General features: G+C 45.4%; 1 protein-coding gene and 1 long non-coding RNA gene across 4 annotated transcripts in view; one reads left to right on the forward strand and one right to left on the reverse strand.

The window, feature by feature from the left end:
* KLHL3 (kelch like family member 3) overlaps nucleotides 1–18,382 on the forward strand; it is a 43,503-nt gene extending 25,121 nt beyond the window's left edge. For 2 of the 3 annotated variants that reach the window (XM_008632633.2, XM_017732961.1), the window contains 9 exons: nucleotides 1,388–1,504; nucleotides 2,506–2,655; nucleotides 5,218–5,335; nucleotides 6,082–6,279; nucleotides 7,092–7,193; nucleotides 9,732–9,860; nucleotides 13,031–13,171; nucleotides 13,382–13,525; nucleotides 13,764–18,382. In XM_008632633.2, the coding sequence (XP_008630855.1) occupies nucleotides 1,388–1,504; nucleotides 2,506–2,655; nucleotides 5,218–5,335; nucleotides 6,082–6,279; nucleotides 7,092–7,193; nucleotides 9,732–9,860; nucleotides 13,031–13,171; nucleotides 13,382–13,525; nucleotides 13,764–13,792 (1,128 nt within the window). In that variant the 3' untranslated portion in view covers nucleotides 13,793–18,382. The remainder of the gene's footprint in view (nucleotides 1–1,387; nucleotides 1,505–2,505; nucleotides 2,656–5,217; nucleotides 5,336–6,081; nucleotides 6,280–7,091; nucleotides 7,194–9,731; nucleotides 9,861–13,030; nucleotides 13,172–13,381; nucleotides 13,526–13,763) is intronic. The other variant, XM_017732960.1, reaches the window with a different exon arrangement.
* LOC108446415 lies at nucleotides 18,190–19,662 on the reverse strand. Its single transcript, XR_001861572.1, has 2 exons — nucleotides 19,587–19,662; nucleotides 18,190–18,678 (listed from the first exon to the last, which is right to left on the reverse strand). It is a non-coding gene; the product is annotated as an uncharacterized LOC108446415 (long non-coding RNA).
* Nucleotides 19,663–20,989: the final 1,327 nt, after the last annotated feature.

A 20,989-nucleotide genomic window follows, 5' to 3' on the forward strand; every position in this document is an offset into this window, starting at 1 on the left:
GCTTTACTGCATTTTAAAAGTATATAGTTTAGCCTAAGAGGAAAAACCCCCTTTCTGCTCTGCATCTCCTTCATGGCAGGATGTCTGCCAAGGCCTCCTGCAAATACATTTACCATCAACAATTCAAGATGGAAAGATGGGGCCCTCATTTTTGGTTGATTTTGTCAAATTAGTGACCTTGGACCAAACAAAATGGTTTCTTGGGGAGTGATGGGAGGGATGGAAAGAAAGAAATAATTATCTGTGCAAATTGTCCTGACCATTTGGTGACCCCGGAAGGAAGCTGAAACCAAGGGCACTTGCCTGGTATGCTGGAGGGAAGGGTCAGGGATGCTTTTGGGGGGAAGCACAGGACAGACAGGGCCTCTGCTCAGCACCCCTGGGTAACTGGGCAGTGAGAGAGCTTGGGGAGTGTTGCCTGTAGATGTGAGTTATGTGTCAGAATTTAATTCTCTTTTTGTGGGGAAGCTCCACTGCAGTGATCCAGATCCTGCTGTGCAGCATCTGAGACTGCATCAGCCCCTCTTCCTGCCTTGCTGGGGGTTTCAGGAAGCCTTTCCCACTCCTGGTGACGTTTTTAGGCCTTTCTTTTGTGAGTGAGGCTCACAGTTATATAAGCACATGCATATTCATACAGGAGCCCGCATAGGACGCTTCTCCCGCGCCTGTGCGTCGCGAGGGCTCTGCCCATGGGGCTGTTTGTGAGCACTTCGTCACGGACTCCAGCTCTGGATGCTTATCTCAACCAGTTGGATCTGGAAGTAAAACTAGATTTTGGTTCAGGCCAGAAGCCTGGTGTGCCTTTGTTTCCCAGCTGGAGTATCTGAGTATTTTTAGCAGTGAAATGCACGCAGTGCAGAGGCTCCATGGCTGCAGGCAGGGCTTGTCCCGTGTGTGTGGGAACCTTGTCCTCAAGACTTCCTGGTTTCTGGGGGCTGGTGGAACTGGTGCAGTGGTTAAATATGAGCATAGTGACTTTGTGTGGCCAAAAGGCTCCTGGAGGAGGGAGATCTCTGTTATCAGGAGTAATTGTTGTGGTTGATTTCATGAATAATGTCCAGTGCAAATGTCAGCAGGCTCATTAAGTTTCCTGGCTGCCTTCCAGTGCTAATGTCCAAGAGGTATATGATTGTTCTGGGCACGCACTTAGCTCTGGGAGTGATACAGCACATCTAGATGTGAAGTTGCTTGTTAACATGCATAGTCAGCTCAGCTCTCTGCTACAGTGCTGCTTGTGCTCTGTGCAGTCACAACTTTTTCATCTGCTTGATAGAGATCTTGCACCCCCTTCCTTCGGTGCTCTAAAATCACCATGCTTCTGATTTTGGGTGGGTGACTGTGGAAGGCAGTTCTTTCTTCCCCATTTAATTGTACTTTATCTGTGTAGGTCTTTGAAGCAGTTATCTCTTGGATAAATTATGAGAAGGAATCTCGCTTAGAGCACATGGCTAAGCTGATGGAGCATGTTCGCCTGCCCCTTTTGCCCAGAGATTACCTGGTACAGGTTAGTCTGCAAAGAAGTCATTAATACTTGCACTTAAGCTGCTGGTTGCTCCTTAATCAGTGGCTTGGCTGTTTCTTTGTGAGATGGGTAATTTGGTCTGTTGCTGAGTCTGTAAACAGAAGAATAAAGGCAAAAACTGAGTGGACTCTGAAATCAATGCGTGCTTCAGAAACCTTCTTGTAAATGGGACCTGTGCTCTGCCAGGCAATGCTGAGAGCAGAGCTCCTGCCCCTCTAGGGGAAACATTGATTAAAAAAAAATGATAAGTTAATATCTTGTGATTTTCCACCCCAGAAATACCAAGCTGGTGATGTTACAAGCTTGTGCAGCTTTTTTATCTCATGCACAGGTAAAACAACATAATGGAAACACATCACGTGTGGTAATTTTAGCTTAAGATGTGTGGTGTGCATACATGTGGGTCTGTGTGGCTGGCAGGGGAGACACTCTCTGACTCAGTCTGACTTGGAGATTGTTCTTCATAAATTAATTCCTGGGATCTGGGCCTAGATAATGAGCTGAGAATTCCCAGAGAAGGGGTTGGCATATGGGCTCTTTGACTACTATGCTTTTATCATGTGTCTAAAAAAGTCAGTACAATTGGCATGAAATTGGTATTCCCAAGATGAGCCCATGATATTTTTTTTCCTTTTCTTTCATCTGATGAAATAACAGATATTGCCTGTCCTTAAAAATTCTGACTCAGATAAAAGAAATTACTTATTTTGTATCCAGTCCTGGTGAATTCTCTGCTGAATCCAGTGTTTGGCAGAGGGTGAAAAAAGACTCACTTCTTGTGAGTGATCTTGGAAAACAGTGAGAAGCTTGGATGTTACTGCGTGTGTTTCTTTGGAAAGAGTTGGAAGTCTGTCTCCTGCATATATATTTTTTTTTAATGCTGGTACTTTGAAGGGGAAATTCCAGGTTGCATGTTCTTTCCACAAAGCTCCTTGTGACCCGTGCCAGTTTAAATGATCTTTGTTGTGTGTGCATGTTCTCAGACAGTCGAAGAAGAAGCTTTGATCAAGAATAACAACACCTGTAAAGACTTCCTTATCGAGGCCATGAAATATCATTTGCTTCCTCTGGATCAAAGGCAACTGATAAAGAATCCCAGGACAAAGCCAAGGACTCCTGTTAGCTTGCCAAAGGTAAGCTGAGCTCATCACTTTGTGTCACCTCACCCCCTGTTCCTGGTGGCATTTTCAGTCTTTTACAGGAGCTCAAGAACTTGCCGTGTTACTTTTACTAACTCAGTGATTGTGCTTTGAAGTGTTTTACTCCCTCCTCTGGCATTGCCTGTGCCCAGCAAGGAAACATAATTAAGTTGGATAAACTTAGATAAACCCTTAGGGGAAGGAATATCTTTGCTCTTGAAACATTTTGTCAGCCACAAGTGGTTTGGTGGCTCTCTGACCCATGGGGTGGCTGCAGGCAGCTGCTGGAGTGTTGGGAGGGCTGGCTGAGGTTGTTGCTGGCTGGTAAGAGTTGTGGAGCCCTGCTGAGGAGGGTCACAGTAGGTGTCTCTTTGTTTCCTGTATCCATAATCAGAAGCCAGGAAAGCAGGAAACAACAGCACCCAGCCCCATGGGCAGGAAGTCTGAAGTGAATTTCAATAGACTCAAAGCAGCAACTGAATAAATAATCCTTGTTACTCCCCATATTTATCCCACAGGCGTGTGATGCTCCAGCCACCACTTTATTAGTGGAGAAAAAAATGACCACAGGAACTTTTCCCTGTGCCCCAGAGATAAACACAGTTTGGCACAATGTCTCTCAACAGACTGCTGCTGAAGTTGTTAGTAAGCATTTGGAGATTCTAAGACATCAAAACCACAGTGTGTTATTCTTCCAAGCACAAATGATAATGAGATTGATTTGTGGCATGTGTATGAGATCTGTGCTGTTTCTGATATTTGGATACTGGACTGTCCATTGAGAAATCATGGTTTTGCAGCATGTGGCAGCGTGTGTCAGTGTCCTTCCTGCCTGCTGTTGGCTGAGATGAAGTTGGTAGAACACAGCTTTGGGGTTATCATGAAGGGCTGACATGGCCCTTATTCAAGGACTGAAGTAGTTAGGGATAAAAGGAACAGCAAACCAGTGAGTTCAGAGCTTCTCAACATCTTTTATAGCATGACCTATGAGTACAAACCCAAATCTTCTGCAGGTTTCTCCTCCCTTCTTTTGAACTGTGAAGAAAGGGAAAAAGGTGATGATCTTTCAGCAATCCTGTTACAGAGAGAGAAACTTTCATCTGGCCTGTTGGTCCCGCTGATGAGGGATTATTGTCTGCTGTGAAATCCCTTAATTCTGTAATCGTGTGAAGCCCTGCAGGTTGCTGTGGGAGACTGTTACACAACCAGTAGTCAGACTGTTAATTTAGACTCAATTTGGTTTCTAGTATCATGTTCTCATCTTCGTAGATCAAGCAGGCCACTATTTCCATGCTCTTCAAATTCTTTAAGTTGCTGTCTAGCACTCTACTTTTAAAGCAACTCTGCTTGGAGTTGAGTTTGTTACACAAGTGACCTCAAGTGATGATCTTATCTCCTCAGCTACTCCCAGCTGCCTTGCAGAGGCTAAAGCCAGTTTTCCATTTACTCTTTATCTATATTTGAAGCCCCGTATCTTGTTTCTAGCTCCTTGGCCTTGTAAAAGTCAGATTGTCTTGGGTAATGTTTGTCCGGCTGATTTGCTGTGATAAGGGCAGCAAATCCTCCCTCTTGGTGGCTGTGGAAGGTTGAATGAAATGTGTGCTGAACAAAGTGCAGGTCCAGCTGCTTGTCAGTGCAGGTGTTTTGGGGGCTGGCTGCCTGTGCAGGTGTTGGTTCGCAGTGCCCAGCTGGGGCTCAGAGCAGTGGGCACCCTCGAGTGCAGAGCTGCAGGCTGCTGACATCCATGGCCGTGGGGAGTTTATCTTCTGGCAGCAGATAGGGCAGATTTGGGAAGGACCACACTGCATGCTGTCCAGGTCTTCTGGTCTTCTCACTTTCCCACCAATGTCCACCCCTTGCTGTTGCTGGGAGTGGAGTCTGGGGCTGGATGAACCCCTAGCCTGACCCAGCAGAGGGGGTCTTGTGCTCCTGCGGTTGCCCCTTATTCAACCTGTAAGGAATTCAGAGTTTAATTCCTGAATTTGCTTCAATACCTGTGGCAGCCAAAAGCCTTAATGAAGCTGATAAATCACCTCCTTCAGCAGCCCAGACCCCCCCCCCCCGGTTCGGAACAGTTCTGGTGATTTCCCTGAGTGTCGCCTTCCCCACAGGTGGCACCACAGCTGTCACGTTTTATTTGCTAAGTGGCATTGATTATTTTTAGCACCACCGTGGAGATAATGACTAAACAGTGGGCTGCCAGTGGAAATTATGCTGGAATCTTCTTAACTTAAAAATACTTTTGCAGTGAGTCTTGTGTATGCTGTGGTGCCAAAAGGTTTTGTATTTCAAGGGGAAATTGGGCAAGTTGCCCACCTTGGACACAGTGAGGAAGGGTAAATGGGGTGGCCATATTTAGCATGCATTAAATTGGAGATAAATTTTTCCCCCTTGAAATATAGTTACCTGAAATAAATGTCCCTGCAGAGGCTTCTAGCTGGCCCGCAGCACGTTTTGGCAGCTGCTCTTGAGCAGGCTGTGGTGATGGTTCCTTTGCAGAGAGCAGCTGCCCAGGGTCATGTCTGAGGTTTTCTAGCTCTTCTCTTCCCTCTGCAGGTGATGATTGTGGTGGGTGGGCAGGCGCCCAAAGCCATTCGCAGTGTGGAGTGCTATGATTTTGAGGAGGAGCGGTGGGATCAGGTTGCTGAGCTTCCCTCGCGGAGATGCAGAGCAGGTAACGGGAACTTTTGCTGCAACCTTCTTTTCCTAATGCAGCTCTTCAACACGGGGTGGTTGTCCTTAGTCCTCCCTTTAGCCTTCCTCTATGTCCCTGGCCTCAAGCAGCTCTTTATTTTTGCCATTCCTTCCTCTTCTTTTCCGTACAGACATCTTTCTCTTCCCCTTCAGGTGGATTTTCTACTCTCTGGTGGGGTTGCTCCTGCGTGTCAGCTCTCCACAGCTGCTGTCTCCCTTCATCATCTCTCTCTCCTGGCTGTTTCTCCATCAGTGTTTCCCCTCCTCCTCCCCACTTGCTGTCTTGGCAGCCCACAGGGGTCCAGTTTTTCTTGCTGGCTTCCTAGTGAAAAATCCAAAGGTGCTGAGTCAGTCCCTCTTGGTGCCGAGGAGTGGGTGATGGAGAGAAGATCTTTAAGTTGGGAGTGTTCCTCTGAAAACATCTGACAGGGTTGTGAATGTGGCTCACCATTTGGTGTTCCCTCTGGCTCATGGAATTACTCATTTAGGTGTGAACTCCATCTGTGCCTTATGCTGCCATGTTTTTATGTGCATTTCACCTCCCATATGACACGTGTGTTTTATCATGCTTGACTTCAACACTGTTAACCTGTAGAAAATGCCAAGGCCTTGCCCGTGTTCTGCTCTTCCCAGCTGCCTTTCACAGCCTGCAGGTGAGCAGGATCTAGACAGATCCTACTCGCTTCCCAAACTGTTTGCTATAAAGACCCTCTCCTGTTCTCTCAGGTGTGGTGTTCATGGCTGGCAATGTCTATGCTGTCGGGGGCTTTAACGGGTCGCTGCGGGTGCGCACGGTGGACGTGTACGACGGCGTGAAGGACCAGTGGACATCCATAGCCAGCATGCAGGAGAGACGCAGCACTCTGGGCGCCGCTGTGCTCAATGACCTCCTGTACGCAGTGGGCGGCTTTGATGGCAGCACTGGTAGGTGACTGGGCAAAAAATAGGCAGTGCCTGACCCGAAAAAAAGTGTTTTCAGGGGCCCTGCAGAGATTGCAGAGCTTTAGAGAGGTTCCTGTGCCCTTCCTCTATGGTTCTGTAGAGAAGGAGCCAGGAATGGGGTTTGGCACGTGTTGTAACTACCCACGTGCATGTTCTGACCCGTCAGTAATTGCACAGAATCTCACCCTTGTTATTTTCTGCAGTGATACAGTTCTTTCAGCCTCATTCTTTGAATGATTATGCTGTTTTCTGGGCTAAAAAGGGATTTTTCCTTGTTTCAGTTAAATTTTTCATAGCAACATGAATAAAATACTAGCAAGGCATCTTACAGGGTGTGTGTGCCTGGGATTTATCTTGGCATAGCTGCGTGTTTAGATTCACACCTCTGCCTCTGCTGTAAAGCTTTGCCACTTGTTTAAGCCCTGAACTAACTATTGCAGCAGGGTCTGGGGGAATTTTTAAACCTTTGCATGGACATTTTATAATGCTTGAAAGGACGTGGGGCTTTTGGGCTTGGAATTTGGACTCTGCTCACTTCGGTGTCCTCAGCACATTGGAGAGGCAGCAGTCCCGGGGTGGGGGTGGTGGGGTAACAGTTTTTCCAGCCACTGAAGAAGTGGCATTGACATGCTGCTCCCAGCCTGAAAGGCAAGGGATTAGGGAGTGGGATTGCAGGAGCATGGTGGGAATTACGGGCTTGGGAGGAGGTGGAAGGCAGATGAAAGTGCAACACCAATCTTTTTTTCTTCTCTTTTTTTTTAATTAGAAAACCTGTGTATCCCCTTTTTAACTAGGTCTGGCATCAGTTGAGGCCTATAGCTATAAAACCAATGAGTGGTTTTTTGTGGCTCCCATGAACACAAGAAGAAGCAGTGTTGGAGTTGGAGTTGTGGAGGGTAAGAAAATAGCAGCCATTTCCACCAAGCAAATGTTACTGTGTCAAACAGAAGCCTGAATGGCTAAGTGCAGTAGGAGGGAATGGCAAGAACTGTTCCTTAGACCAGTTGGGAAAGATGGATTTTATATGATGTAATTGCTGCAACTTTTTCCATTCTCCTCTTTATCTTGGTGAAAAATCATGTGTAGCTTTCCAAGAGCCTCAAACCTGTATCAGACAAGCCCCTGCCTCCTGTGAGTGCAATTAGGTGTGTGCAGGTTTCTTTGAATCCAAATTCTTCCTGGGCTGCTTCTGGCTGGTGAAAGCCAGCGCTGTTGTGCAGTGGATGCTGTTGCTGCCGGCAGACACTGCGTGGATGGAATACCCATCATGGAAAATCTGCTCAGCCAGAGAAACAGGAGCAGAGCTCGTCCCACAGCCCCAAGCTGGTGGTTTGGCAGGAATACTAAAACCTGTGTTTATTGACATCAGGCACAGCACACTCTGCTGTGGTTCCGAAATGAGCAGGGGCTGACGACAGCAAAGGCTGGTGCTGCAGCAGCTCAGCAAGGTGGGAGGCCTGGGGGGATGGTGGCAGCTGCTGGCACCTCTGTGTCAGCACCAAACTTCAGGGAGCTGGAACTGAGCCGCTTGGTTTGGATTCAGGAGAATGAAATGTTTAAGTAGGAACCATTTCTTCCTTTAAAAAATCTATTCTGAAGCAAGTGAAAGGCTTTATTTGAACTTGTCCTTAGCATGGTGTAGCGCTTTCCAATTAGTGCAGTGTTGGCATGAGCCTTACTATAAATGGTATAAACAATGCTTTACAGTGATTTGGTTTGACCTGTTGAGTGGGAAATACATGGAATATGTTAATGTACACGAAGTGTGTTTATGTGAGAAGAAGAAGGGAGACAAAGTTAGAATTAATAGTGGTCATTAACTTAAATTTGCATAGTTAAGTAGCATCTCCTTCAGAATTGGCCCATGCTTGGGAAATGCTGGTCTGCTGTCAGTCATTGGAATTTGCTCAAGTGGCTTGAATGCAGGAAAGATACTAAATATGGACCTGAGAGATGCATTTCTATGGATGGATTTTCTACTGGAGACTCACTAAATTCTTTTCCTTTGCTTTGTTTGAAAGCACAAATAAGTGTTGCATATGTTGGAGTCCATGATAAAAATAATGAAGGCATGTGATGGGGACAAGATCTGATCATACAGGTGTATGAAACAAACTGCAGCCTGCAGTTAATGTACAGGGTTCATCTGAATGTGACAAAAATTGATTTGATGTCTGTGAATACTGAAAATACCTAATAATTGATGCCAGCTGGGGAAATTGATCCTGTCTTGCTTGGACTGGCACTCTTGCCTGAATCATTGACAAATACCAGGCAGGACCAACAGCACAAATAAGAGTTTGAAATGTTCATAGAGACCGGAAGATGTAGAAGAAGGCCATGAGTGGGCCTGAGGGAGAAAAAGAAGAGCCAGCCTGTTCTTGGAGCCTTGCAAACATCCAGAAACAGGAGGATGCAAAAGTCTGAGGCTGAAGATAACTGCTGGTGGGACTCTTGCATGCAAAGAATTGCACAGCTCATTCATGGTCAGGCTCTGCTGTCATGGATTGAGAGTTGATATTATTTCTGGGTTTTGTACAAAAATTTAGGTTAGAATTTTTCTACATATTTGTTGAGCTTTATTAATAGTTGTTTATTGTAGCATCTAGGAGACCTGGACATGAACCAGAATGCCCTGTGCTAGCTGCTTTAGTAAGAAGAATCTCTTTCTCCCCAGAGAGTTTACTGCCTAAATGCAAAACAAGCTGGTAGATGATACAGGGGGACAAGGGAAGAGTATCAGGCAGGTTTGGGAACAGAGGACACGGTAGAGCATCAGCCTTGTTTCATGTGTGATGCAGTCCCATGATACCTGATTGTGTTTCTCTGGTCTCAGTAAGTGTGTGTTAATCAGCTTTCAGTGAGTTGAGGCAGGGAGGGTCAGATATCCCAGAGACCCTCACAACACTACATGGTCTGTCTCCTGTGCTGTCATCACTGGGCACGAGTGACCAGGCTGGCCTCAGCTGTGCTTACAGCATTGCTGGGTTTGGATTTGGCCCAAGTTCTTCAAAATCAGGTCTAGGTTTCTTTGCAGGTGTTTTATTATTGTAAGAGGCTGTTTCATATTTATTGCTCATGTGATGCTGTAATTAATGTGCAGTGACAGCCTTTGACAGCACACTTGAATGGGGGAAACCCTCCATCAGCAGAACACGCTTTGATATTCCCTCTTCTCCTGGCCCAACAAATAAGTTGGAAAACTCTCTGGGCCATTGACTTCTGATTAAGCTGTTGTGTTGTATCCTTGTGTTACTGACAGTTCAACAGCTTTACAAACAGTCCCTCCTGTCTGTGAGGCCACTCCAGATTGCTTCGCTAGGCTTTTCCCCAGACATCCCAGCAGGTTTAGGTGTGTCCCTAGAGCTGCCCTCATGCAGGATCCGTGCCCCCTGGGCTGATTGCAATGTGAGCTGTGTCTGTGTCTGTTCCAGGGAAGCTCTATGCCGTGGGGGGCTATGACGGAGCGTCGCGGCAGTGCCTTAGCACGGTGGAGCAGTACAACCCCGCCACCAACGAGTGGACCTACGTGGCTGACATGAGCACGCGGCGCAGCGGGGCAGGTACCGGCTCCCACGGCTGCTCGGGATGGGCACCACCTTCTCTGCTCACAGACAGGATGCAAAAGCGGGATTTGGCATTGCTGGGCTTGCAAGTGCAGCCTCTTACTTGCCCCCCTTCCTGTGAGGGGTAAAAACAAAATGGCTTGGAAGCTCTCAGCAGCTCTCCTGACTTTGACAAAATCTGCCAAATTGAGATTAATTTCTGGATTAATGAAATAATGTTCAGTATCTCTAAGTAGCCCTACTAACAGATGCATCTCACTTGTAAGCAAAGAGTTCTCTTTCCAAATCGCCAGCTGCAGACGCAGCTGGGCATGGGAAAGCCAAGCTGCACCTTCCTCTCTCCTATCACTGGGGGGTCTCAGATGAATTTTCATTTTGGATCTTACTGCAAGCATCCAGTGGGTGCTTTGCAACACAAACCACATCTGCATGTTGAGTGACGTGTAGGATAATAAAATTCATCTCAGATAGCCCCCGCTTAGCTAGCTTTTAGTTTATTTTTTGTTGGCAAGAGTTGGTGATCTGGAGGATTAGAGGAAAGAACCTGTTGTAAAAGGATTAGATTCTAGTCTTGATGGTTTCTAATTTCCTACATGATCTTGGGCCAGGTAGCAATTTGTCTTCTCTGTGACTGTTCCTCTCTGAAACAGATAAGAGCTCTTATCCATTGCATTTAAAATCATCTTCAGGTGAATGGGAATTTGTCACTGTTGGTCCTAATGCTCAGTGTGTGACTCGCCAATGTTAAATTGTGTCCTCCCCGATGTTAAATTGTGCAGTTACCCACAGGCAGCCAAGCCTGGGGGCTGCTCTTTGGGGCTGAAATGACCCTGCAGGTTAAGCTGTGGTGGGAGTTCCCTTTTGAGCTGGGCAGTTTGAGCCTGCTCTCTACACCCTGTCTTTCTTTCCTCACTCCAGTATTTTTTCTGCAGCTCCAGGTGAGGCAAATATGGACACACTGTTGGTTTGAGTTCTGTTGAAGAGGTTTGTAGTATCTGCTTGATGCTTAAACCTAGCCCAGTGCAGCCTTCCAGGGGAGCAGAATGAGTATCTCCTATTGTTGGCCGTGTGTTGCAACAGCAAGAAGTTTGTGCCTGTAGTGAGATGGATTTTAGTGAGTTGTCCTTGTTGGAAACACTCTGCTCTGAGTGCTGCTTTACAAGTGTTTCTCCATGCAGCAAGTCCTTTGTTAGGAATGCTTGTACTCCCCTGCCAAATTTCTTTGCAGTTTTCTATTCCCCACTTGAAAGCTGAGCTCCTCAGGCTCTGGTTGTCCCCCAGATGCCCCTCCAGCAGGCACTGGAGGGGACTGCCCAGAGCCACTGGGCCACCAGTGGTGCTGCAGCACAATCTGCCGTGCAGCTGCAGAAATGACACTGTGCTCGGCGCTGCCGTCCCCATGCTGACATCTAGTGGGGGTGAGGACAGGTGTGCCCAAGTCCCTGGAGCCACCCTGATCCAGACGCTGGGGCTGTGGGGATGTGCAGGTGCTGCCCAGGTTTTGTATAATCATAAAATTTTTTAGATTGGAAAAGATGTTTAAGATCATCAGGTCCAACTGTTAACCCACCACTGCCATGTTCACGGCTAAACCACATCCCCAAGTGCCACATCTGTACATTTTTGAACACTCCCAGGGTTTGCTGAACCAGCTGGAGGGTTCCCTTTACCTCCTGGCAGGGATGGCCTGTCCCTGTGTGCCCTGTCTGTCTCACTGCACGAGGAGGCAGTTTCATGTGAAAAAGCTTGAGAGTGTTTCTGACTCTTTTACTCTCTTACTTGTTTAAATTAGTTTACTAATTAAATTATTTCTTAAAAGTATAAACTTTTTATTAACAGCTGAGTACAGTCAAATGCAGAGGTGCTGCACACCCAGTCTGCTGGGCTCAGATGCAGTTAAGTGACTTTCCATTTCCCAGTGAGCTGGGAGACACCTGGCACAGCTCAGGAGCCAGGACTCACGTTTGGATGTGTTCTGCTCTTCCCAAGTTGTGGACGTTGGAGTACTTCAACCAGACCAAGGATGTGGCCCAGTAAGGTGGATATTTGTGGCCATTAGAGATTAATTATCTGTTTGCCAGAGGTAAACCATGAACCCCAATGTCATATTAAGATTTCAGCATGTCTTGGTACAGTGAGAGATGGTTGGCCAAAACCAAACCCAGCAGTAGCAAGCTAAGATAATCTGGAGAAGGGAGAGATGACAGTGGTAGGCCTGTCCCCAGATGAGGGTGTTCCTGATGGAGCTGCTGAGCCTGGGTGGTGCCTGTTCTCTGGCTCAGCAGCTGTTCCTGTCCTCTCCTTTCCCAAACAGGAAAGATCCCTGTGAGTCAAAAACCTGTTGCTATCAGGCTGGCAGGGCCCCTCTCCTCCCTGCACACTGGTTAATGCCCATGGTTGAAATGATGTGATTCAGATCTGTTTCTGTTTTACTAACATCCCACCTTGTTAATTTTAGTAGAGGCCTTTGAATCTATTAACGAAGATATGTTGCTGGAAGTTTTAACTCTCATGGATTGGTGAACATTTTAATTAATTTACTTAATATTAGGCAGAAGGAGCTTTAAGATCGCTGTCATTCACAGAGATTCAGCCAGGGACCTTCAAAAATGGCTGAGAAGGTAGCATTGGAGGCACCTTGTCTGTGCTAAGTGCTGCCAGGTTTTGTGGGTGGGAGTGGGAGGAGAGGAACCAAGTGGCAGCTTCAAGAGCTGGAGCTGTAAGTTGTTGAGGAGAGGAAGATCACCCAAGGGATGAAGTCATGTGGCACAATGGCAGCAGGAAAACCAAAAGTAGAAGTCCTGAAAGGGGGAATCAGGCTAAAAGCAGAGGGTCCTGGCAGATGGAAACAAGGTGGGATGGGAGGCAGGGAGCAAGTCAATCCAAAGAGATGGAATAAAGGCAGAGGACTGTCATGGGACTAGACTGCTGATCTTGGATAGCCTGACAGCTTCCTGAGAGGGGACATGTGCCAGGCATTACTGTGCAGGCTGCTGTAGTGCCATGGGATGGGTGGGTGCAGAGTTGACCACGTGCCTGGTGATCTTGATGCACAAGTGGCCCATGTTTTTGGAAGTGCCTTGGAGAGGCCAAAGCCATGCCCAGTAGGAGAACAGGGACATGCAGCCCTGTCCCTGTGCTGTGTCTGACCTGGCTGTGCTCGGCAGGTGTCGGTGTGCTCAGCGGGCTGCTCTACGCCACTGGGGGCCATGACGGGCCCTTGGTGAGGAAAAGCGTCGAAGTCTACGACCCAGGGACAAACACCTGGAAGCAAGTAGCAGACATGAACATGTGTAGAAGAAATGCAGGTAAGCACGATAAGCCTTTCTGTGGTGGTTGGCTCAGTTGTCTGTGTGTGGTTTTTAATGCAGTTCATGTGCTCATGGTGGATGTGATCAGTGTTGTAAGTGATAAAAGTGGGAGATGAGGGATCTACTTGGGAGTGAATCAGAATGTGGCAGCAGCGTGCTGTGGGGGATGAGTTATCCCATGTCTTACCATCTGTGCTCTGCTTTGAGGTGTGTGTGCAGTGAATGGTCTCCTCTACGTGGTGGGAGGTGATGATGGTTCCTGCAATTTGGCCTCGGTGGAATACTACAACCCCAGCACTGACAAGTGGACATTGTTGCCAACCAGCATGAGCACAGGGAGGAGTTACGCAGGTAAACAGGCAGGGAGATGGGCAGCAGTGGGGTCATCCATGAACTGGAGGGCTGTGTCCCCTGAAGCTTTAATTTTACTTTTTTGGTATGTTTTATGCTGATTTCAGTAGAAGAAACTTTCACAGAAGTGGTAGACACTTCCCGCATTGCTGGCCTTTGGCTTTGCAGGATGATTGTAGCCACATGGCAACCCAGGAGATGTTCCTACCATAACTGTGTCTGTCTGTTCTTACAACAGGTGTGGCTGTGATTCATAAACCCTTGTGACACAAGGTCAAGCCAATGTGAGGAGCAGAAGTGAAGTGGATCCAGCTAGGTGGTGTTGGGAAGATGACTGACCTCTGACTTGACCCATCTCATTGCTGTTAATGTCTTAGCATGACAAGTGATACGTTGCGAGCATCATCCACTCTGCAGTGGATTGCATAGCCAAGTGAAAATCCCTCTGGGGACATGTTCCATGCTAGACACGAGGTGTTGCTTGTTATCTGTGGTGCAATCAACTGTTCTTCTCGATGGCATGTGTCCTGAGATAAACACTGTGCTTGGACTGCAGGCATGGAATTTCTTGTGTGAAACAAAACTGCTACGTTTGGGCATGTGAGTAAAAATGAACGTTTCTGGATTTCTTCGCTACTGATGCTCCATGCACATTGTTGGTTGAACTACTTACTGTGCCTGGAGGGTGGACTTTAATACTGGCAGTGGAAACTTCTGAGTTCCAACAGAGAAAAACAGCAGAAATGGACTGGAACAGGGTGGTCTGGCTCGAGTGTGACGCTGTCTCAGTCATACGTTTGTATATGCCACTGGACTGCTGTATGTATCCCTGAAATGCTTGTGGAAATAAACACCATGTGGTTTTTCTACTTGCCATGAATGCTGTGTGCTGTGCCTTCCCTGGGGCTGAAGTCTCAGCACCTGAGCCACACAAAACTTCACAGCCCCACGCAACACATGCTGCTCCCACGGGGTTTATTGCTCCTGTGAAACAGATGTTCCTTGAATAGAAAATGTTCCCAACCCACACGTTTCAGCTGTGCTGAAAGCTTCAGTTCTAGCTCTGTCCAGCATTTCAATGCCATTTCATAATAGAGCATTTAGATGTTAAAAAATACCTTATGGTGCCATTAATGTAGAGACATTCCATACAGCGAGAGCCCTCTGTCACCCAAGCAGGGATTAATGAGCCAAGTAAAATACCTGCAGTGTTTTAATGCTTCCAGAACATGGAGATTAACTAATCACTGTCACTGTAATTGCTATTTTATTCTTGCCCTTACTGGAAGCATTCCTCTGTTAGTATGAAGAACGTACAAGATTATTCAAAATACACAAATCTAGATACAGATGTAAGGGACCTGTCTTGCTTATGTACCAAATCCTTAAAGTTTTCTGTTTAAGAAGACTTTTGACTTTGAAATACCTTTTTGTATCTCCCTATGAGCTCTGACATGCTTCTGCATACAGGGGTGAGCTCCCAGAAGCTCCCCAGCCAAAGGGAGCTAGTGAAGAAAAATATTTTCTCTACTCTTTTTCTTGTTTGATTTTTTTGTTGTTGTTGTTATCTCCTTGTAGATCAGCTGAGGCTTTTCGTTGTGGGCAGCTGTCCAGTGTTGTTATGCTGGTTTCTGTCTCCACAGAGCTGCTCTGTGTGACTTTTGACAGTAGAAAAGAAAAACACTTAAAAATTTATTTCAGAGGGATCTAAGCTACAGCATCTTGTGCTGCTTTTGTAGAGGAGTGGGTACTTCTATAAATATGTAATCTTTGCTGTTTGAGTTGACACAGTCCTTGTAAGATGGGTGCCTGTTCACTGTGGGGGAAACAGCCCCTGCCTGTGTTGTGTCACTGCCCTGTAGAGGGGCTGGCCTTCATGGGCAATGTGAGGTAGCTCCCACTCTTCTTTCGATGTTCTTGCTTTTACAAAACAGGGCAAACTGTCTACAGAAAAGGCATTATTACTCTTTATGTCTACCCTTCCACTGTATGTGACCTCAGAGGTCTTGAAAATAGTAATTAACAAAAAATTAGTCTTTTCCATAATACCCCTTAAACTTTTTGCTTTGGGTTTTACAATCTGCTGTGAAATGTGCCAAAATAATAGTGTGACATGCTGCTCTCCTCTGAGGTGTTGCTTACTGTAAAAGCCATTGAGGCTGGTAGGAACGTACCCTGGTAGGAATGTATCCCAGTAGGAATGTCTCCCAGCAGGAGTGTTTCCCTGACTGCAGCTGCCTTTGGATCAGGGTCCTGAGATGCACCTTTATGGTGGCATAAGGAAGGTGATGTGGCCTCAGTTGGGACAGACTCAAATTCACTGGCCCAAAAGCTGCTTCCCATGCAGCCTGCGAATAAAGGATAAAATGGGGCAGACAAAGCATTTTGGTCCGAGGTAGCATCTCGTGTTAGGCTGAGGTGCCTGGACAAGGCTGGACAAGCATTTGGGCACATGTGGCTCTTGTTAGGTTTGGTATAGACATAAAGCTAAATAAACTACTATATGAGCTACTGTACAGCCCAACTACAGCTCAATGGCTGGGGACAGTCCCCAGCCAACATTCTCACACCTCTGGCTTCACTGGAGAAAAGGCAAATATTATCCAGAGACTATGAGTTTATGTGGGCTGGAGATAAAAATTGGTAGGTACTACTAGAGAGGTGCTAGGTTGCAATTTACTGTGTTTGTCAGATGTGAAAAATGAGTGTACCTGGAGGTGGGATAATTTTATCCCCTGCTATCCATCTATTCATAAACCTTCCTTGCTTGTAAGGAAAACAGGTTTTGGTGGTTTTCTGCTCTTGTAAAATGGCATTTCTGCCCAGTGCTGGCCCAGACCTGTGGCTTGCTGGACAGGACTAGGACTCATAGCCCTTGCCAGGGATGCTGTTCCCAGCTGCAGCCAGTTCTCCTCGATGGCAAATGACACCTTTGTTTCTTCCCTTCCTTCCCAAACGTTGCAGTGTTATGCAAGTCAAGTGACCTCGTTTCCAGCTATGCAATAATAACAACCGTAACATGTGATGAACCAGCTGTACCCCCACCCCCAAATGCTCTTGGAATTTGTCTTTGGTGTGTGGTTTCGTGTTTGTATTGTTCATTCTGAGCACCTGAGCCAGATCCTTTACAGATTGCCTTTTTCTAGGACTGAAAACGTAGCATTAGCACTAACAACTTTTACTGTAAATATTTTTATAAGACAATTTAAAATAATTTTTGGATTGCTTTTTATGGTCTTCAATGACATTTCTGTTAAATTCTGGATCTAATTCGTGCACTCCAGTGCAGTTTTCGCTGGCTGTGGTGTAGGTATGACTCTGTATGTTCTCTGCACAAGAAATGCCAAGTTGTAATAAGGATTTGGGATAGCTCTTGTTTTGGTTTTAATGTTAGAAGGACAGCATTGGGCTCCACATTATGAGATAAATTTGAACTCATTACCTCAGTCACCACTAGGCTCTTAGATTATTGGTTATTTTACAATTTCAATACCCTCATTTAATTTTCTTGTGCCATGAGTTTGGTTCCTGGGCAGTTTGGGGAACAAGCTGTCACTTGGTGGTTCTGTTTCTTGGCTCCTGCATGAGCTTATTGAAGACAGAGGTACAGTCTGGGCACAAACCCGCAGGTCACCAAAATCAGACAAATTATTGCAGGAGTTTCAGTAAAAGCTTTACAGACCGAGCCCAGGCTTCTTCCTCACGTTGGTCCTTTGTGAGTATGAACACTTTCCTCAGCTCCTTCTGTTGTCATCTCTTTTAGGGGTTACCCTGTGCTTGACCCCCTGGGGGACTCTGGCCACGTGTTTCCCAAAGGGGGCTTTGCTCTTGCACACCCCAGGATGTGCCCCAACCCCAATAGCATCACATGTGCTGCCCACCCTGCTGGGCTGGCAATGCAGGGTAGATTTGCCTCAAGCAATCTGTTGTTTAAACATGTTTGAATAAAGTCCATCTTTTCCACTGGTGCCTAATAGATAAATTGGGGGTGATTAAAATCAATTTTCAGTTCATTCAGTTTATCCAAACAATGTCTTTTTATGGATGTGTACAACAAGTAATTACCATAAATACACTTGGCAGCGTTTGCATGTCACCGCCATGAAAGCTCAATACTGTTCTCTTGTTTGTATTGTTTGGAGACCAAAATCCTTAATATCCAGCAAGGTGTGATACCTGTTCATCAAGCTAATGTGATGATTCAACAGATAAATGCTGTTCATCATGCTAATTGTGATGGTTCAACAGATGAATGCAGCTCGGTCTTAACCTTTGGGATTCATTATTAATATATTATCAAAGCAGTTGCCCCCTTCGCCCATATCATGCCCAAAAATCACTTTCATGTGAGCATAATTTGTTGCTCAAAGCTGCAGTGTTTGGGAGTGTGCAAGACATTATGGTCTGAATATGGGCTCATTCACTTTTTTTCATCTGCCCTTATCTTTGTTTATGGGTTTATAAATTATTTTCCTTTACAGTGACAATAAATAAATATTGATAATTTTAATTTGTATATTTTATGTATAAAAGGCCCTTAAGAGTAATGAATGATTGTGAAATAATTTACCTGGTTGTGAAATTGTTTTGGTTTTTTAAACCAGACTTTGTTGGTTCAGTAGCTGACAGTATACTGTAACAAGTTGGCTGATTGTTTAAGCTCATTTTTTAAATTAAAGATTTTTTTGCATGAGTGTGGAGGACAAAGGACTTTGCAAAGAAATTCTCTTGACAGCTGTCTTGTCCAGTGCAACGAACGTCTCAAGATACATTCTTCACTGATGTATTTATAGTATGAAAGAAAATCACACTGTAGTTCCCCATCATTTAATTTGAATAAAAACTGGAGTAATTAAACTTTTCTGGGTCTGTTTTGACTTCATTGGTTTCTGACAATGAGGAACAATCTCATCACTCCACATGGCTTTATTTGTCCCCTCTTTAATTACAGCAGGTACCGACCCTGGGGGTTACTCTGCCCCTTGGTGTGGGGTAGTGGCACTCGCATGTGATGATACTGAGATGTTGCCCTGATGCCAAGCTCTGATGCTGTCCCAGACTCTGTTCTGCTCCTTTTCCAAGGGAAGTTAAAAGCATTTCTCTTGGGGGTGGGAAAGCCCTTGGTTGAGGGCATTGTTGGCAGAAGACAGAACCTTTTAATGAATGCAGTTGGGAAGAGAGAAAACATGAAAAATGAGAGTTTACCACCTAAGGCTCAATATTTCTTAACACCATAAAGTAACACATTAACCAAGTCACCCCACTCATTTTGCCTTATGCTCACAAACCACTTCACTGAGCTCTCTGGTTTTCCAGAAATGCTCCTTGTGCCTCCCTCATCTGTTAATACCAATGTATGACATCAAATTTACCAAGTGGGATCCTGAAATTTAATTACCTGATACACAGATAATGAATGACATATTGTGGGTTGCTCTGTGCAGCTGGGGGACTTTGCAATTATTCCTTATTTAATTTCAAAATGACTTTTCTCTTGCACAGCTGGCTCCTTTTTATTCATGTTTAAACTGATAAATCTGTAAGTCTAGGAACCTGCAGCTGAAGAAAAGCTCCTCATCTGTTAATACCAATGTACGACACAAATTTACCAAGTGGGATCCTGAAATTTAATTACCTGATACACAGATAATGAATGACATATTGTGGGTTGCTCTGTGCAGCTGGGGGACTTTGCAATTATTCCTTATTTAATTTCAAAATGACTTTTCTCTTGCACAGCTGGCTCCTTTTTATTCATGTTTAAACTGATAAATCTGTAAGTCTAGGAACCTGCAGCTGAAGAAAAGCCTTGGCGGTCCAAGGAGAAATCTCACTACCTTGATTTTGTGGCCTGATTTTTTTTCTGCTATTATTGTTTCTTTTTACATCTTATATTTTCATCTTTTAGCATGTTTTCCACCCCACATTTCACCCTTGACAGGGCAGAAACATATAGCAGTAGCTGCCACCTTGCCACATTCACCTCAGAAGGGTAAGTAGCTTTGCAGTGAGGGCAGGAAAGGGGACAGCAGAGAGGAAAGAAAAGACGGGGAAAACTCACCCAGTGGGGTTACAAGGTCAGAGAAGCAGCTCCTCTCTTTGTTGTTGGATATCACACATGTAGCAATAACTCAGGGTGAGATGTGCCTCTTCTGCAGCAGAGATGTATAATTTGGTACCTGAGTCACGTGGAACTGGAATCAAAGGTGGGGCAGGGAACAACCTCAGCTATGGAAACCTGAACACCTGATCAAAGATGAACCTGTTTGTTTGTAGGCCCAAATGAATAAATAAGGCCAAAGAGGAATTCCCCGTGCCCTTGTGCCCTGAGCTGCAGTGATGGTGTGAGTTTGAGATGGGACATGGCTGTGGAAGCTTCAGATGGCAAAATTGACTCTGCTCTGGCTGGAATCTTGTTCTTTGGCTGTGCTGAGGGTGCTGTGCAACGGCAGAGAATATCTGCGGTTAAAAAATAACAAAATCTATTGGATACCTTTGAAAAAGCCTCTAGGAGGCAAAGGACTACTACAGAAACATTGCTAAGAACCACAGAGTGCTCCTAAAGCATCCCACTGTTGCTCAGTGACTGATGATATTCCCTCACAGAATGTTATTCTGCACTAAACAAGCACAAAATCACTTAACTACTCAGTGACACGAAATATTCTAAGAAATTTGCCAAAGTGATTAATGTTAATGTTCTTGTTCAGCAAATTGAATGAGATTTAATTGGCACAGCTGCTGAAGCTCAATGCATTTGATTTGGCCTTGATTTACAAAATATATTATCATGAACCTCCTCCTTCTTTCACTGCAAACCTCCACAGCCTCTGCTAAGCATATTGCTCGGTGAATTACTGGTCTTAAATGTTAGAGGTTTTTTTTCCACTCAGTAAAACTTCCAAAAGGGGTCTTTAAAGTATGTATGGCTGTCGCAAAGGATCTGTTCTTCTTTCCCAACCACAAGAGGTTTAACTGTTACTTTTCAATGTTTTTCTTATACTTGGTTACATTATACTCTTTCCACGATAGTTTCTCACTTATTACTCTTAAAATCCCCCTTTAGCTCTGACTTCGGAAAGAGAAAATGCTGCAGGATATGAGGTGCGCCATGGTCCAGTCTCAACCCATGGACAACCCAAGCAAAAGGGGGTTTTAAAAACCTGCAAGAGCAGGGCTTTATGTCTCAAAAATCAGTCGAGTTACATAAGTTGTTTTCAATAGCTGTATCTTGAATGTAAAACACGCTTCTGTTTTTGAAAGCATATGTGACATTGGGAATAGCTTGCCTTATCTAACACAAAATTAAACTGATATCTTTACAACCTTAGTTAAAGAAAAAGAAGGTGGGAAGACAGGTGGAAGCAAGTTACTTAAAGCAGGAGCACCTGCTTGATGACTTAACCTTAATTGTGATCAATTGGTTGGAGTACAGGAGTTGGCTGCCTTACTTGTATCTATCCC

The sequence above is a fragment of the Corvus brachyrhynchos genome, unplaced genomic scaffold, assembly GCF_000691975.1.
Source record: "Corvus brachyrhynchos isolate BGI_N302 unplaced genomic scaffold, ASM69197v1 scaffold54, whole genome shotgun sequence".
Taxonomy (NCBI): domain Eukaryota; kingdom Metazoa; phylum Chordata; class Aves; order Passeriformes; family Corvidae; genus Corvus; species Corvus brachyrhynchos.